Source organism: Chroicocephalus ridibundus, chromosome 9 (genome assembly GCF_963924245.1).
Source record: "Chroicocephalus ridibundus chromosome 9, bChrRid1.1, whole genome shotgun sequence".
Classification (NCBI taxonomy): domain Eukaryota; kingdom Metazoa; phylum Chordata; class Aves; order Charadriiformes; family Laridae; genus Chroicocephalus; species Chroicocephalus ridibundus.
In genome coordinates, this window is record NC_086292.1 from 43067550 (window position 1) to 43084916 (window position 17367).

At 45.5% G+C, this 17367-nt stretch overlaps 1 protein-coding gene across 1 annotated transcript in view; it reads left to right on the top strand.

Annotated features, from left to right (window-relative positions):
- Positions 1–17367, top strand: part of SLCO3A1 (solute carrier organic anion transporter family member 3A1) — a 148914-nt gene that overhangs the window by 21078 nt on the left and 110469 nt on the right. The window contains exon 2 of the mRNA XM_063345935.1: positions 3492–3957. Coding sequence (XP_063202005.1) covers positions 3492–3957 — 466 coding nt within the window. The remainder of the gene's footprint in view (positions 1–3491; positions 3958–17367) is intronic.

Consider the following 17367-nt stretch of genomic DNA (forward strand, 5'->3'; position numbering starts at 1 on the left):
TCTGCTGTGCTAATGCCGATTTTGTAGTCGGCCTGTGTGTTTAAGGTCACAGCCAATGTCAAAGCAAGAATTTGGGCTGTGCTGTCTGGGCTGCAGCCACCCAAGGTGTAATGCAGTTGTGTTCCTGGTGCTCTCTGGCCAAAAATCTGCATGTTGACAGTTTATTTCTCAGCCCTATTTTTATTTTGGGATATTTTTTCTCGCCCGCTCCCCCCCCCCCCCCCATGACTGTCAGTGTTTCGGAGGCTACTCTGCTGATGCTGGCGTCAGGGCTTTGTACTCCGATGATGTTTTCCTCTGGATGCTCAAGGCTGATGTGACAGTTTTGTTCTTTCACTTGCCTCCCCCTGCACCCCGTACCCCACTTAATAAAGACAGGGCGGGTATCACTGGGTGGCAGTGCTACAGCCAGAAGGAGCAGGCTGGGAAACGCAGGGCGGTCTGGCCAGAGGAATAAGAACTCCTGCCTGCTTTTATCAGGAGGATTGGAGTTTGCTTTCTGTTCTCCTCCTCCTTTTGTTTCAAGTCTCTTTGCCAAAGCAAAGCAAGAAACTGTTAGGGGATGGTGAGACTCTATTTCCCTATTGTGAGCGATTTAGCTTTCTACAAAAAGAAAAGAACAACTGAAGTCCCACTGAAATAAGAGCCGAATGAGAATTGGGACTTCTGGGTTTAATTCCTGCGGTCGTCGTTAATTTACCGTCCCTGTCTCTGTGAATTGCGCTTAGAAATGGTGCAGTTTTTTATTTGAAGTCCAGCTGTCCAAAATCTAACCTGTGAAAGGTGAGGCACGCAAGCATTTCCAAATGACATCCTGCTTTCTAGCCACTTGTCTATATGTATGGTAAAAGACTAAAATTTGGCAACCAGGTCGAAATGTGGGAGAGACTTCCAAAGCTAGTTAATACCAGTTGGCCTTGGGAAATCACTTCTGTTGGCTTTCCGTCTTCCAGCCTAAATTATTCCATCACAAATGAATTTTGTTGACTGTACTTTTCTCATTAATTCTTGGCTCTCTATGCCTCAGTTTACACAGCTGTAATGAGTCATTATGAGTTTCCTGTCTAGGTACAGCTCAGAAGTGAGCACCATGGACATGATTTTGTAGGCTCAGAGTTATATGCTCATCTTGGAGAGGTTCCCCATTCTGCCAAAGTCGGTGTTAGTGGGGCCTCAACTATAGCCATGTTCCTCGCGGACGTGCTGGAGGCAGTAGTGTGAAGGAGGGCTCCCGTAGCAAGGGATTTGCATCACTTAGAGTTTGTTGGTGTTTGCTGTGTGGTCCGTGTCCCTCCACCTTGGCGTACCTTGCTCTGAAAATACCAGCATAGCGTTTTCTAGTACCACCAGTGTCTGTCCCCATCTGCTCAGCTCTGTTGCCCCTGGGAGCTGGGAACAATGACATTGCTCTTAGATGTGTGCTTGAGCACTGCTCACTGAGCAGCATGGCCGAGGTCGCTGGAGCAGGGACAGGCTGTGCTGTGCCCTTGCACAAGAGGACACCATTTCCCCTGGTGAATTGCAGAGCCCTTTCATCCCAACAGGTACCCGCACCTAGTGTTTCAGATAAAGTAGTTGTCTCCTCTCCCTCTGACACGGACATCTTCACTTGGCTTCGGCTCGGGGAAGAATTATTGCTCTTACATTGTCTTCAGTCATAGGGTTTGATTTTTAGGGTCATTTGGGTTTTTTTGCCTTGCTCAGTTCTTATCTCTTTAATGGTGGAGAATTACAGCAGTGGGCTGAAATGATAACTGCCGGTATGGGATGAAGGCTGACTTTTCAAAAATTATGAAAACAGTCCAGTTTTGGAGATCTGACGTGGACACTTAGCAGGGTCAGGTTTCGGAGCTTTTGCTTATGCAAAGCAGCAGAAGTGGGTTGTCTCCGTTTTTCCATTTTGTTGCCTATGGAGCTGTCTTTGTCCAGCTATGCCCTGGTGTACCCTAGCAGAGACTAACTGCCCCCGGAGAAGAGCTGCTGTCAGAATACTTTAAAGTCGGTCAGACTGGGTCCTGCTTCACGAGCAAAGATTTTCAGCGCCTCCAGTGGGAGGCTATTTTTATTCTATCCAGGGGCTACCTTCTGCTCTGAGGCCTTTATTGCGTTTTTTTGAATACAGAAACCTGCCTGTTTTAGGACAACTTTAAATATCTTAATCTTTTGCAATCTGAAAAAGAAGATAGTCTTTTATCCAAGGTAAAAGTTTTTGACATTTCCGCGACATGTTCAGAATTTCTTTTGTTATTTTTTTTTTTCCCCCCTGTATGAGGAGGACACTGCTGTAGACATGCGAACGCGCTGAGTTTTCTCCCTTGGGCAGGGATGACAGCGAGTGGGGTACCTAATGATTCATCTTTGTGTTCTGATTGGTGCTATGACTGTTGAAGAAAATCCACATTGTGTTTCATTGCACCACGTAATCAAGACTGGAAGAGCTCTCAACCTGGTTCATTTTCCTGCCCTATGGCAAGATCAGTCATACCTGTGTCTTCCCTGACAGATGCTGGTCTGTGTTTTTTTAAAGACCTCTGCAGCCTCTCCAGACAGCATATTTCAGTGCTTCACAGTCTTCACCAGTAAAAGTCTGGTTTCTCCCCACCTTGTATTTAACCTGAACGGTCTCTGCTGCAGTGTAAACCTGTCACTTCTTGTCCTGCCCATTTTGAATACAAAGGACAGGGGGTTTTACAGCAATGTTAAATATTTGAAGACTATTCATGTGCTTCTCTCTTTGTGTTAAATAACCACTGTTTGTTAAATCTTTCCTTCGTCGTGGTGGACTTAAATCTTCTATGTAAACTTTAATTGTCCCGTCTTCTCAAAACTGTTCTGTAAGTGACAATCCCAGTCATTAACTAATCCACAAACAGTTTAAACCCCTTGATCAGCATTTTATTTATGTACTTTAATAGAAACCTTCTGTGCTGGCCAAATTGCCTATTTGTGCATCACTGTCTCTGACTAACTTGATGGCTTTGTGCTGATGTACGAGCCAACTATCCGCAAGTTTTTTTGCTACTTGCTAACTGCGATTCATTCCAAGAGAAAGACTGGGTCCCCAGCATGATGCGAGGCTTTGTGTTTTGTGCCTTGATATTGCGGGACAGTGTTTGCGGCATGAAGGCTGTGCATTCAAATAGAAAGGGAGCCTGAAGAGAGGATAACCAATTGTGGAGTCGTGGGTCTCTGCAGGCACCCAAAATATACGTTGGTGTACGCAAGAATTTGGAAATGAACATGTGCTGAGGCAGGTGGTAGGCTGTGAGATGTCACTTGGTATTAGGACCTTCTGATGTGGCTGTATTTGAATAGTCAGATCATGCTTGGAGGTCAACTATTACAATGCTGCGATTTGGATGTCCTTGATGTGTAGGTGTTTGGCTCCAAGGAAAAGTCAAGGAAACTTATGCTTTAGCAGGACATATGGGGAGGACAGAAGGCAAGTTGTATTCCCTTTCAGTAATTTTCTCTGGATTTCTTTGTTGTAGGTGAGTGTTTTAACCACCTTGGAGCGACGATTCAACCTCCAGAGTGCTGACGTGGGTGTCATTGCCAGCAGCTTCGAGATTGGCAACCTGGCCCTCATCCTCTTCGTGAGCTACTTCGGAGCCCGAGGACATCGGCCACGCTTGATAGGATGTGGAGGGATAGTCATGGCCTTGGGTGCCCTCCTTTCCGCGTTGCCTGAATTTTTGACCCACCAGTATGAATATGAATCAGGAGAAATACGCTGGGGGGCTGAAGGGAGGGATGTGTGTGCTGCCAACGGGTCCACCAGCGATGAGGGACCAGACCCGGACCTTATCTGCAGGAATAGGACTGCTACCAACATGATGTACTTGCTGCTCATTGGAGCACAGGTTCTCCTGGGCATTGGTGCTACCCCTGTCCAGCCCCTGGGAGTTTCCTACATTGACGACCACGTGAGGCGGAAAGATTCCTCCCTGTACATAGGTAAGGCTCTCTGAACTTCTTCTGACTGAAGGCTTTCCTTGTGAGCCGGCATCTCGCTCTTGTTTTATCTGTTTGATGCCAGTGGGAGAGATGCCTTGAGGCCTCTTCTTCATGTGCTGCTGTGCTTGTGAAGGTAACTTGGCATGGGTCTCTACGCCAGGCGGTTGTAAGCAGCAGGGAAACACAGTGATACTTGCTTTTATTGTAGCAACGGTAAAGGTTGACAGCCATGGTGATTGTTACTGAATGGTTAGGAAGATGCTCATTCCTTCTATTGTGTTTGCGGAGATTGCTTTAAATTCTGATATTGGTTGCTTGTGGTTGAGTTTTAGCTGAAGAATTTCCAAGTGGCATACGTGATGATGATTTTATTTTCTTTTCCCCCCAAGATGCCCTAGTTCCCTTCCTGTTCCGGAGCATTTGTCTATGTCTGAGTGATCATGGGAGTATAAGGAGACTGAGAGGAGACGCATGTCTTGTCACTACCACCATCACATTTTAGCAAGGAAGTGCCTGTTATGAAATAGGTGCTGTGACCCAGCATCTGTGGCAGGACCCCAGATAATGTGATCCCTGTAACGGAATGGGATACGGAAGCTGGTGAGGTCTATTTTGAGATATGAGGAGCCTGAAGTAGAACTCATAATGCTGGTGATCATGTTGCAAAATTCTTCCAGATGGTTAAGATATGAAATTTGGCTTCAATTACCCAGTGAAACATCTCTGTTATTGGGGTAAAGCACTCATGGGTTTCAGCAGTAGTTTCCCCTCCAGCAGGTTTAAAGAGGATGTTGTGGGTGAAGTTGTCTTTGGAAAAAACTGACCAGCTTGGCTCATTCTTCTTTCTGCAGGACTTGTCACTAGATGAATGGCTCCAATGCAATATATCAGTGAAGTGTGTGCTGCCATTAATGTGATCCATTAATGTGATAGTGTAGTTTCTAGTAACCAAAACTCTGTGCACTTGTCCTGTCATCCCTTTTTTGTCTTGGCTGTCAACTGAATGGATGATCCCATTAGTAGTTATTCTTTTTGCAAAGACATTTTTATCAAGTTCCCAAGCAAAACTGAACGCAGCTGGGGTATGACAATAGACAGCAAAGCTCAACAGTCCCTGCTGACTTTCTGAGTGGTGTTCAGTGTCTTGGGATAGCGCAGAGGCCTGTGGGAAAGACTATATAGCATGCTATGGCATTCGGGGATGTATTGCTACTTTACGTAAAGACCTTCTTCTGCATGTTCACAGTGTGTCCATGTTTTCCTGTAACTCGCTGTAAAATCATAGTATTTCAGCATTTAGCTTTCTCCTTGGGTCATTATTCATCCTCACTTGGGCTTGTTAAGTGCTTGTGAGGGATCCACTGGATAAAACAGGATGATACATAAAATACAAGATACTGTACAACCCGAAGGTGAATAATGAGACTAAATTCACTGGAGCAACTTTGCCAACGCCATAAATGATGAGCTGGAATTAAGAGTGATTCTAAGATTATCTATTATAAATAACTATATAGAGAAGCAGCAACTTCTTTCAGTCTGTTCCATGGGCATTTTTTAAGCAATGCTTCATGTCTGAGAATAGGGTGGAGGAGGGGGCATGAGAGAAGGACTAAGAAGAGTGATTCTTTTTGTTCCTCACATACATTCATCTTGTATGCTAAAATAACTTCTTTAAAGTTGGCAGTTCAACTGTAGCTGGAAGTATACTGCCAGAAAATGATTTCTGCTTACTATGTGCAGCTTCATTATTTTTCCTTCAGACATGTGCTTCTAAGCATGTTCCTTTCTACATGTAGGGTTTAAAAAAAAAAAAAAAACACAAGCATTTTGGGGTTTTTTGCTTTACTGGCTTTAGCTGTGAAAATCATAATCTGAATTTCTACGTATGAATTCTGGGTTGCAGAAGAGTGCGTGTGTATGCGCACTCAACCGATCAGCCATACCAACAATGAAGTTTAATATCTGCCCTGTCCCGGCCTATCCATCACAAGTAGGTTTTCAGATATGGAATGATTAATTCTTACATCAACTTGCAGTCAATTTGGCTAGTAAAAATGAAAGCTAACAGGAAAAAAAACAGGGAAAAAATGTATTCTGTGAATGAATATAAATGGAGAAGAAGCTAGTGGAAACGTACGTGGCTTCCCAGGTTTGTGAGTACTTGAGAGGAGGTCAGGCTCCGCGTTTTGAAATGTTGCTTGAGAATTATTTGCTCAGATTTGTCTTTAACTGTTTGTTTTTTGTTGATGTCATCAATGCAATTTCCAGTGGCCTTAGCAGAAAGCTGTCTGAGCAGCTTACCGATTCATTCTCCTCTGTTTTGCAGAGGAAATAGCTGCAGAGTGTGTACTGTCACTGTGCTATATTTATATCAGTTTGCTTTCTCATAATAGCATGCTCACTCAGTGGGGGCTACGCTGTGTGTGACCGGATAAAACGTTTTTTGGGTAAGTTCCCTCAGTTTAAATTAGGAGCAAATCTGGCATAGGTTGCTCCCTCAGGATAGAAACTAATTAATAACAGCGGTAATAGTCTGGCCGAACTTTCCATGATGGCTGGCTGTGGCTGAGAAATGATCAGGTTGACCAGTCCGTGCCGTCATATTCCTGTATATTGTGCCGCCTTCTGTATATTCCTGACATATATGCTGTATTTGGGCTGTTCTGTAGCTGGGGGGAAGAAGGAGTCTCTCACCTGACAGCTAAGTACTAGTAATTGTTCACCTGCTGCAATAAAAACCCTCTTGTGTCCCAAGGCAGTGAATTAGAAATAACACAGTGCACTGAGAGATTTGCTGTCTTCTGAGTTGTACGAGAGTTCAGTGGCGTAACTTCATACAATATCTAATACAGCCTCTTTGCAGTGAAATGACAATACAGGAAGATTCCTCCAACCACAGCCCACCTCCAAACCTTCTTCTGAAAAAAAACATTACTAGTAATACATGTGTGCAGAAGAATGCAGATGTGATACCATATGGAGTTTAAAGTGAAACTTTGGCTTTAACTTTTAGTGCAAGTAATAGCATCTGTGGAATCTAATACACTTCTGGCCATGAAGTCCATCAAACCTGGCTTGTTGTGGTGTCTCTGCCATGCCAGGCCCACAGGAGATGGTGGGCAGAGCGCCTCTTTGTGCAGCCTTCGAAGGCAGAGGTTGCTCCGGCTTGTGCTCTGCCAAGGATGTGGGGATTCATAGACTTTCATAACGAGAGAGACGGGTGAGATATTACAGGAAGATATCTCTGTGGCATGGGCCGCTAACATGTAGTTTCATGTTTCTTGAGCTAATAGCATTTTTTTTTTTTTGATGCCTGCAGTGTGTTGCTACCCAACTCAAACAGATTCTGTTGCTGTAGTAACCAGCCCTAAGAAAAGGGCTGTGTTGTGGTAACCCAGGGCAAATCAAATAAAAAAGATGCATGCATGGAAGTACGCACCAAAGGATGTTCAAAAGAAAACACGTCTGTGCTGTGACAGCGTTAGAAAGAAAGCAGGACCATGCTTGTTTCTGCTAATGATGGGAAATACATTCTTCTCCCATTTCAGCATCTGAGCGCTTGCTCAACACAAAGGTCGTAACATTGGCAAGAGCAACGAAAAGATGAAAAAATAAAGGAATTTCCTTACCTGTTAGAAGTTGGGAAACATCTTTTGTTTTGGTGCTGGTTTGCTTGCTCCTCTCGGTTTGGGTCTGCTCTTGTATTAAAGATCTGAACTCCTATCGAGACATTTCCAAACAAGCAGGTTAATTTTACCTGTGTATTTATTGGCATTTGGCGTAAGTAACCCCTTTGAGTTGAGGAATTCCTTGGTCCTGCAGATTGTCTAGCAGTAACAAGCATTGCTGCAGCTTCACTGATGTCAAAGGATTCCCTCAATTTGTGGCGTCGTTTATTTTAAAGGAGGAAAAGTATGTTGAAGACTACTTACTACACAGTTCCTTTCTCTACCCGCTAATGACTCACTTGACATTTCCCTCGTTTCTTTAGTTCATTTTCTGCTAGGTCTTGCTGAGTCCTGTTGAAATCAATGAAGACTTTGTCATTAGGAGGGGGATCAGAGGTGTCGTGGAGCTGATACAGCGGGAAAAATCCTGATCTGACAGTGGTTGTATGGATTTGCTGCCTCTCGGATGAGCAAGAGCTTGCAAGTGGTTTCTGGTCACTGAAGTACCCACGTTGCTCTCAGCAGCAGTTTGCATGTTCAGTTAGAGCCAGTGCAGTGATGTGGTAGATTACTGTTATTAGCGGTCTCTATACGTGCCTTCTGGGCTTCCTGCAGCGTTTAACATTTGTTGATAAAAGTTGTTGCATCTTGTCTAGAGCATGGTTACCTATAGAGCAGAATTAATAGCTTCTGGGAGCCAGTATTTGATCTGGGAGCATTAAGGGCTGCATTATATAGAGGAAGTTGCTATTATTCTGTCTCCTGTTGATGGAGAAAATTGATACTGATGTTGGAGGGAGCGCTGCCAGATTGTGTGGCTCATTCAGAAGAATGCTGTGTTGATCTTTAATACGTTGGAGAGTCTCTTTAAGTTTGCTGAAGCTGTCTCAGGGTTTAACTTCATGGACACACACCCTACGTGTTCAGGACCTGCCACTTCAGACTCCTCGCTGCCATACAGAAACTGCTCTAATGGGAAGAAGGACTTCAAGGAAGCCCTAGAAGAGGTAAATCTTGAGTCAAGGGGTAAAGTGATGAGGAATGATGAGCGCTCCTGACTTATTGGTGGTGCAAGAGTGTGCCTGAGTGTAGTGTGCTCAGGGGAACGGAGTTGTTCTTGGCCTCCTTTGTGGCAGGGCGGAGGAACAGAAAGATAGAAAACTCAGCACTGCTGGATGTGTCTGTTGAGCTGCTTTCTTCTGTCTCATCTCCCAGGCGTCTGCCTGGCCTTCTCTGTCTGTATTTTGGTTTAATCATATGGTTGTTTCAGCTGTTACCCTTGGTGTAAGAGGAGAACTCAACAGGATGGCATTTTCCCTCCACAACTGCCCAGATGGGACTGGAGGACTGGGACTTCCCCCAGTAAGGGGGAAGGGACCCCGCATTGTCACTGCTGGCTCCGACCTTTGCAGCAGTGTGGGGTTATTCTGCATGGAGTGTGTGGAGGCACTTTTTGTTTTGCGATGGCAGTCAGAGAGAAATGCTCACTCTCGCTTCTGGTGCTTTTTTGCTTGCTTTAAGCACCAACTCAAGATTTGCTGCAGAGGAAGACAAACACTGCCCTAGTTGGAATCTTGCTGTCTCCAGGGATAAATTTGTCCATTTGAAAAATCACTTATGGTAGCTTACGTCAGTCAAAATGACAGCAGCCATTGTGTTTTGGACAAGCAGAAGCATTTTCTCGACTGACAAGAATTAAATCTGAGAGTTAGTATCTATGGCGGTGAGTTAACCGCAAGTTATCAGCGTTAAGATGCTGAAATCATCACGGTTTGAGTCAACATTTTGTATGTGGTAATACAAAGAAATAGTACTTGGATTTCTATTAGGAAGCTCATGTTGGTAGGCTATGCAGTTGCTGTGAATTTTGAAACCATTCCTCTACTGTGTATCTGATGTTACACATATTAAGGTTCATCAATAAATACTAAAAAAAAAAATAACTAAAAAGGAAATGGGCTTTCTGACTTCATAAACAAAAGTAAAAATGTGCTCAATGCCATTAAAGAAAAAGCCGTAGAAATCACAGCGTTGGAAACCCCAACCCTCTGCGGGATGAACCCCCATTGTCTAACCAGTATTCTTATAGATAACTTTCTATATTTGAAGGACTGTAGAACGGGCAGTCAGTGACAGCACCTTTCATAATAGCAAATGTCTCCCTGTTTTTGAAGCTTTCAGAATTCTGTTTCCTGGGGGACACCACATAATTCTGAGAAATGTGAATATTTTGGAGCTGAAAGAACAGATTTTGCAGATGTTTGGCTTTCGGGCTGTAAATGTATTATCTTCTTTACATAGCTCGATATCTACAGCATGATAGGTTCTACGTAAAGACCGTGAGGACGCTGGGTACCCACAGAAATGTGTTGTAACGGGCATTGTTTCTGTCCCTTTCAAATTCTGTAGAATATTTTTTCATTCTGTGATTAATTTTTTTTCTTTTCCATTAAGAAATTCCCTCAGCTTTCCAGCGGCTGCTTGCTAGTTTTGTCGCTGCTGAAAAGTCTCTTGGCGTGGAGGATGAATGCATTTTGCTCAGTCTTGTGCATTCCAAATTTCTGCAAGATTTCTTGAAGTGTACGTTTGAACCTACATTTCTAAACCATAGCAAGTAGAATAATTTTTGTTTATAGCATACAGGTCATATCACTAGCCTCTTGAGGCCCTCCATTGACACATATTGACTGGAATGGCCTTAGGACCCGCTTGAGAGGTCTGTACAGCTCTGCCCATCCTGGCTGCTTGGCCCTTTCCCTCCTCATTTTCCCTCTTGGCCATACTCCTTCCTTGTGTGCTCACTTGTGGTCTGCAGACGACATGGGTACTTTAAACATTAGCCCTTCTTGCTGGAACACGCTTCTCTGAGCTCACCCACCTAAGGCTCTGCCAGCCTTGTGCTTTCCTTAACCCTTTTCCTTTTAAAGCCGGTTTCTAGTAGGGCGTTTATAGTGGATCTTGGCTGATGTCCGATCTGTTGTATCTCCGCTGTGTGCCCGCTTATTACCCACGAGTTGCTTGTTGAGTTTGTCCACCTCCATGTGGGCGCGTGCACTTGTGGAGCATGAGCATTTTGTCCACAGAATTGCTTTTCTCCTTGCTGGTATATGCAATTTTATAGGTATGTAGTATTTTTAGCCTAAAGACTTGACGGAATTTTGTAATCGGTTTGTTCGGTAAATGCATCCTCCTGATGCATTTGGTGATTTGGAGAGCCTTTTCTTTCTGCCACAGTCTCCGAGGGGTTGAGAAAGACACGGTATTAGCACTAAACTAAAAGGAGTGCTGTTCCCAGCGTGAGTGCTGTGATGCCTGTTCATTAGTGAAAGGTGTCGTTGCATCAGATTCACTAGGTTGTCTTCCCCATGGACTGACTGTGATCAGATTAAATCGCATGGCTTCATGCGGATATACCAGTATTAACTGCATTGGCCTAACCCACTGATCCATTGATAACCTGCAGCCTTTTATAATTATTCCCCTTTGGGGAGAGGTCTGTGTTCTCATTTGCTGTGTGTCAGCAGGGCTGGCTCGGTTACACGTCCCCTTTTACACTGCCAGTGGTAATATCCTGGAAAATTAAATGGAAACATAAACAAGTGCGTAGGGTATATTAAAGCAGTAACAATAATCAATTAATGGGAATAACCTTCCCCACTGCCGGCAGGAAGGCTGAGTTGTGAAAGGCGGTAGCTAAATGGATGTATTTATTCAATTAAACGTATATATGCACAAAGTCGTAACTGCTAAGGGCTCCATTATTTTACAGCAATTGCTCCACTTACCTTAACCTTCTGCTAATAGGTTTTTTTTGTTATGAGCTGAGTAAATAAAGCTTGAGTCCGACACAAATGACACTGTGTGAGAACATATTGAGGATGGGAGCTGTTTCCATGTTACCCTGTGCTCTCTGTGTACTCTGCAGCTGATTTTTGGCTTAATTGGGATTTGCTGACTCTGGAGTCTTGTAAAAACCATTGCACTTTTTGAGATGTTGATTCCCTTCTGTAGTGCATTTAAAACAGTCATCAGCTGGGAGAGGCTACTGAGGTACATCATTCCTGGGACAGCCTCTTTAAAGCTGCGTCCTTGTCATTTAAAGGGCAGACATGCAGAGGACGGTACATATTAGTACTAAGGTTCATAAAATTAATTACATAGATTGGAAGGTGCTGAGTTGACCATGTCAAGAGCTGAAGGATGTATTGTACCTCCTTGATGGCGCAAGCGGGAGCAAGCCGGGTGGTGCCATCAGTCTTGGCCCTTCTCCTGGGAATTCAACTGAGACTCCCCAACTCATTGCATGTAAGGAGCCTCCAGACGTTTTGGTCCCAGTTTTTGGGCTGGCGCTGAGGACTCTTGGAGATGTGTTTGGCATGTTCCTTCCCATGGCGGGACAAGGCACAGGATCTTCCCCTTAGCCAGCACGAGTCAGGGCACTGGTTTCAAAGCAGTGGTTAAAATCTTGTTGCCCAGTACAGAGGTTTGTGTTGTCTTCTTCTCCTACCAAAACAAAGAATTTGGTATGGAGGATATTTTAGGACTTGTCAGAAATTATTATCCCGCTCATCCTCAGCCAAGTGAGCATCTCATGAGTTCTGCTGTACCACTGTAACCTCGCAACAAAGGGCAGTGACCTGAAGTAGTGTTAAAAGATAATCACTGCCTTAAAGTTGCAAATAGTTACTGCTTTATTGTATATCCTGACACACACTTACTGCCCAATGCCAGCAGGGCTTCAGACCCCCGTTGCTGCTGCTCTCGGTGATGTTTGCCGTGTTGTGAGCCTCCAGGAAAGCTATCCGGCCCGGCTTTATGTCTCCTGCCTGCGAGTGGCTGTCACTCGGCTATCTGGAGGACAAGATGCTTATATGAGCGTATAGGGGAACACAGAACTCTTTCACAAAAGCTCCTGCTTTCACTCCTTCACAGCTGCCTCTCCTGTTGCTGGGTGAGGTGCTCAACTGACTTTTTTTGCCCTTTGGAGAGGCTGCTGCAGGTCTGAGCTGGGTGCCGGGCCTGCCGATGTTCACGCCCTTTGGGTGCCCGATAGGTGCTATCTCAGTAACCTCCTAAAAGTGTTTGTTTTTGCCAAGTCCCAGGCAGTGCCATGGCACAGCCGCACAGGTCAGGCCGTGGCGTGTTGACACCCGGGGCCTGGCAGCGCTCAGCTGCCAGAGCAGCCATGGAGTTGTGTTTTTATCACGGCCGCTTTGCCGTGCGTTGTCATCTCTGTGCAGGTCACTCCCTGACATGGCAGCCGAAAGGGCAGAGCTCCTTTGGGGCTGTGGGGAACGAGGCAGGATGAGCTTTTCCTAGCAGCTGTGAGGGACAACAAGGAGTCATGGTGCATCAGGCCCTAGGTGAGACTTTCCTCCAGGCTGGCTGTGTAACTGGCATGAGACATCCCACAAGTGCCCAACCAATGTGACAGGTTCAGTGTGTGAACCTCAGTAATTACAAATTAATGGCGTTAACACCAGAGGAACGGCTGTGACGTGAATCAAAGGTGTGAGATGGCCCAGTAGTACCTGCTTTGTGAGGCCTGGGGCAGAGCTGCTGTGGAGGCATCCGTGCAGTCTCAAGAACTACAAGTGTCTGATTACCCCTGATGGGCTGGTGTGGAGGAATAAGTGTGGCCACAAGTGGTTGGGCACCTTGCAAAACAAACATAATATTCCTTGACGTGCGGCTTGGTCCCCTTACAAGCCATTGGAAGAGCCTGTGGAGTGGGGGCCCTTCCCTGGTGTGGTGCGTGGACCCGAGGGGAAGGCAGTCTGTGCATGGGATCAGCAGCAAACTAAAAGCTCTCATCTGGCAGCCTTGTCACCAAGGTCCTGGTGCTGGGATTTAACCCACCGAAGTTCTGCGTTTACTCTGGAGCCCTGTCCCCCCTGCCAGTGGTAAAGTCCCCGCTGTGCAGGCGCCCAAAGTGTTTCCCCACTGACGAACCCATCCCTTCGCAGTTGCCGCTCCGCTGAGCCTTCCAAACCAGCTCTGCTGCCACAAGGAAAATGCTGAGTAAAGGACCTGAACTCAGCTTGAGGAAGGTGAAATTGGCCATCATCTGCATCTTGGAAGCTCCAGCTGAAAACGGTACAGGGCAAAAAAAAAATTATGGTCTTCTTTCATGCATAGGGTTTGGTTCACCCTGGGAGTAAACTTTAGAGGCTTTTTGACCTCTTGTTTTCTCAGGTGGGCAGCGTGCAGTCAATCTGCAGGGCTATGGACTCCGGGAAGGGATGCTCTTTTGCACTGTGGGTAGATCCCCTCCAACTGCTGCTGGAGCGGGTCTGGCAGCCGAACGCATCCAGAGCGTGGCCGGCAGCAGCGCAGGCTGCGGACATGGTGGTCCAGAGCGAGGAAGGGGAGGCTGGGAGCATCCACGCTGCTGGAGAAGGGCTGCAGAAGGACCTTTGCTTGGCTGGCCTGGGCTTCTTCAGCTGGGAGTTTTCCCTGTGGTTTTGGACAAATCATTTTGGCTTTGCCTTCTCAAAGTTTGAGGTTTGGTCTCTAAATTGCTCCTCTGAACTTTGCTCTTTTGAAAGCACTTGGAAACTCTTTTTGCAGATCTCTTTTTGCCAAGGTACAGCCATTTCATTAACTGTGCTGCTAATGAGGTATTTTGGCTTTTCCTTAGAGGGAGGCCCACTCTCACTAAGTCCCCTTTTGATTTCGATAATAGGGATTTTTGTCTGGAGGAGGTTATCCAAATTTGGCCCTTTATTAACCAATTAAAATGTGAGGATTTAAATACTTTCTCGGATGGACGTTAACAACAGATCACATTGCTCTTTGACTTAATACCTCAGAGCGCTCACCGCAGCTAAAGAAGCCTGCCACTATTACAAGGTGCAGGATCTGGCCAAAGGCAGCAGATCAAAGCAATAGCAGAAATTCAAGAATTCAAACAGGTAGAAGAGCAAGATGCACTGTGCACCAGTTCTTTCCTCCCCATCTTCCTCTGCTTACCTTGCTTTTCCCCTGTGTACGTTCCTATCCTCGGTGTTGGACAAGCCATTCCTGCTGTTTGTACAAGACAATATTGCTTATTACAGTTGGAAAGAAATAATATTGGGGGGGGGAAGACAACTGGGACAACTTTACTGTATTAGTCGTTGCTGCAGAGACCAATTACCCTTGTGATGAAAGACCACCTGTATTTTGTTAGCCATCAGCTAACAACATATGGATGTCCTAATTCAGTCAGACTGATCATCAAAAGAAAAATACTTGTTAGAGAAAGCTTTTCCCTCTGCAGACTTATAAACTCTGTGCTGAGGAGAATGAAAGGGGTGGTGATGTGTGAGAAGTTAGCTACAATGCCAGTGTGTCTTGAGCATTGGTTAATGCTTTACTGTCCTTGTCTGTGGGTTACCACTTAGCTTCCTTTTTATTTTGAGCATATTTTCATTTTAAGCATATATATTGTTCGATATTCCCCTTCCGTGTTTTACATAAAACCTCACTGCAGTGCAAGCGTAAGCATGTTTTACTGCGCTGCTGTTTTATGACAGTGCTTGCCTTCATTTATGTCCTCTGGAAAAGCATGCTGTCTTGTACCGGTGGTAGACAACTACACAGTGTTGTAGACTGTCCAAGAGGCAGCATTGCAGGAAACGAAGCGATTTGCAGTAGCGCTTCATAAACTGTGAAGGGTTATCCCACAGGTGCCAGAAGGTAAGAGGTTTGTAGGGAGAGGTAACACCTATTTGATCAGCTGAGGCAGTTGGAAAACACACATGTTCATGCTTGGTGGATCTTGTTCTGACCAGTGTGACTACTCATACTTAAGGATTTACTTTCCGTTTCCCAGCTGTCACCTGATCTGGTAAAATACACTTCTTGTCACTCCAAACCTTGCTTCTCTTCCTGTGTTGGAGAGAATTATGTATCAAATGTAAACCCAGTCTTTTCTGTAACTGGATACCACACCTCTTTAGGCGCTGCTACTACTCATTTACAAGTAGTAGCAAAACTCAAGCTAAGCAGGGGTTAAACAAATACTCTTACTCCAGCAATGTCTCCAGGGTTATAAAGCAAGTTAGTGGGAGGGTGAATAGACCCCAGGAATTCTGAGTCTAGTGCCCTGCAATTACTCTGAGACCTAAAACATTTCACTGCATTCCTGCAAAGCAGCGTGGCTTCCATGGGTGCAGCCAGCCCTTCCCCTTCACCGTCAGAGGGGTTAATGGCTCTGGCTTCTAGTCTGCTAGCAATACCCCGCTCCAACTCTGCAAACTATTTTTAATATGTCTCCAAGAGTTGAGTGATTAAACTGAGACCAACACTGTCTTTGCCTAGTGGTCAGTGAGGTGCCAAGAAGCAGGCTGAGGACAGTCAGACTCCACGCAGCTCCATAACGAACTTCCAGGAGCCCCCAGAGCAGGGGACGTGTGCCCTGGGCTTGACCTGTCACTTTTGAAGCTCACTTATGCCTATAGCCTGTACAACAGAAATGGCAGTGAATTCCACAGTTCCTTGTGGCTTTTCTCATCTCCTAGTTAGGTTGTGCATTTTTCTTCCCAAGTCGGTTACTTTCTTGCCTGGATGTTTAGGATTTTGGCTTTGAGGCTATGAAGGTGGTGAAGCGGGCAGTTAAACTATTCTTCTGGAGTGAAGGTATTTTAGAAGTGGCACCTGCCTGTCAAAAATCTTGTTGCCATCAGAGGTGGCAGTCGTGCCATCACCCTGGCCTTGGCACATGCCACCACTGATAGGAGTACTCTGGTAATTCCTTGAACTGGTGAGAAAGTGCTTTGGGGTGGGGGGATAAGGCAGAGGTTGGTACAGCTGGCAAAGATCAGGGCAGGCTATCCCATTAGGTGAAAAATGAAGCCTTAAATGGGTTTTACTGATGCATAAAAGACCTGTTGAAGTGAAAATTTCAGATAAACAAGAGGAGTGAGAAGGAAGCTGTACAGCTCTCCAGTGTTACTGGATAAAATACTCCCATGTGTAGCTCCTTGAGTTCATCTCACATTCTGCACCCCCTCCCAAACCCTAGTAATGTGGAGACTAGAGCAGCTCGAGCGAATCTTTCTGAATAAATTAGTCTCTCTGTCCTGTGGTATTCCACGTCTAAGTAAACAGATGAGACTCGCTCTGTGCCTTAAAATCAGCAAGTCTGGGCTTTATTAGCCCCAGAGGAGCAGTAAATTCTAGAGCTGAGCCGGAGGAGCGGAGGGAGGAGGAGGCAAGCAGGGAAGGAGGGGTAGCACTGGGTAAGGATATGCTCGAGAAAGTCTGTGCTGGTTACTGCAGCCCAGGAAGGCAACTTGAAATTGAATCTACAGTGTAGGAGGGAGCTGTTGGAGGTGGCTTAGGATGGGGTAAATATTTGGGAAATCTGCATGAGCGAAGGCTGCATTCAGCACAGGCAAGAATAAGGATGCTGGCAAAAGTAAGGTGAAGTGGGGAGGCGGAGTGTAGAGGTGAGCAGCAGCACGTTAAGGCTCGGTGGGGGACACATGAGTATTGAAGCAACCGGAGTCAACAGAGGAGCTAAGCCGGTACAGGAGAAAGATGGTACGGGCCACCTGCATTAAGTCTACAGAAGCCTGTATCCTCACATCAAAAGGCTCTTTAATTTCTGTTAAAATTCAGGCTCTTTATTTTAATCGATAACCATGGGAATTAGGTATCTAAATAGAATCTGGGCTAAATATTGCCTTTCTGGATCACAATTGTTGGGCGATTCTCAAGGGCATTGCTGTGTCCCTCCTTCTAGACCACGGGA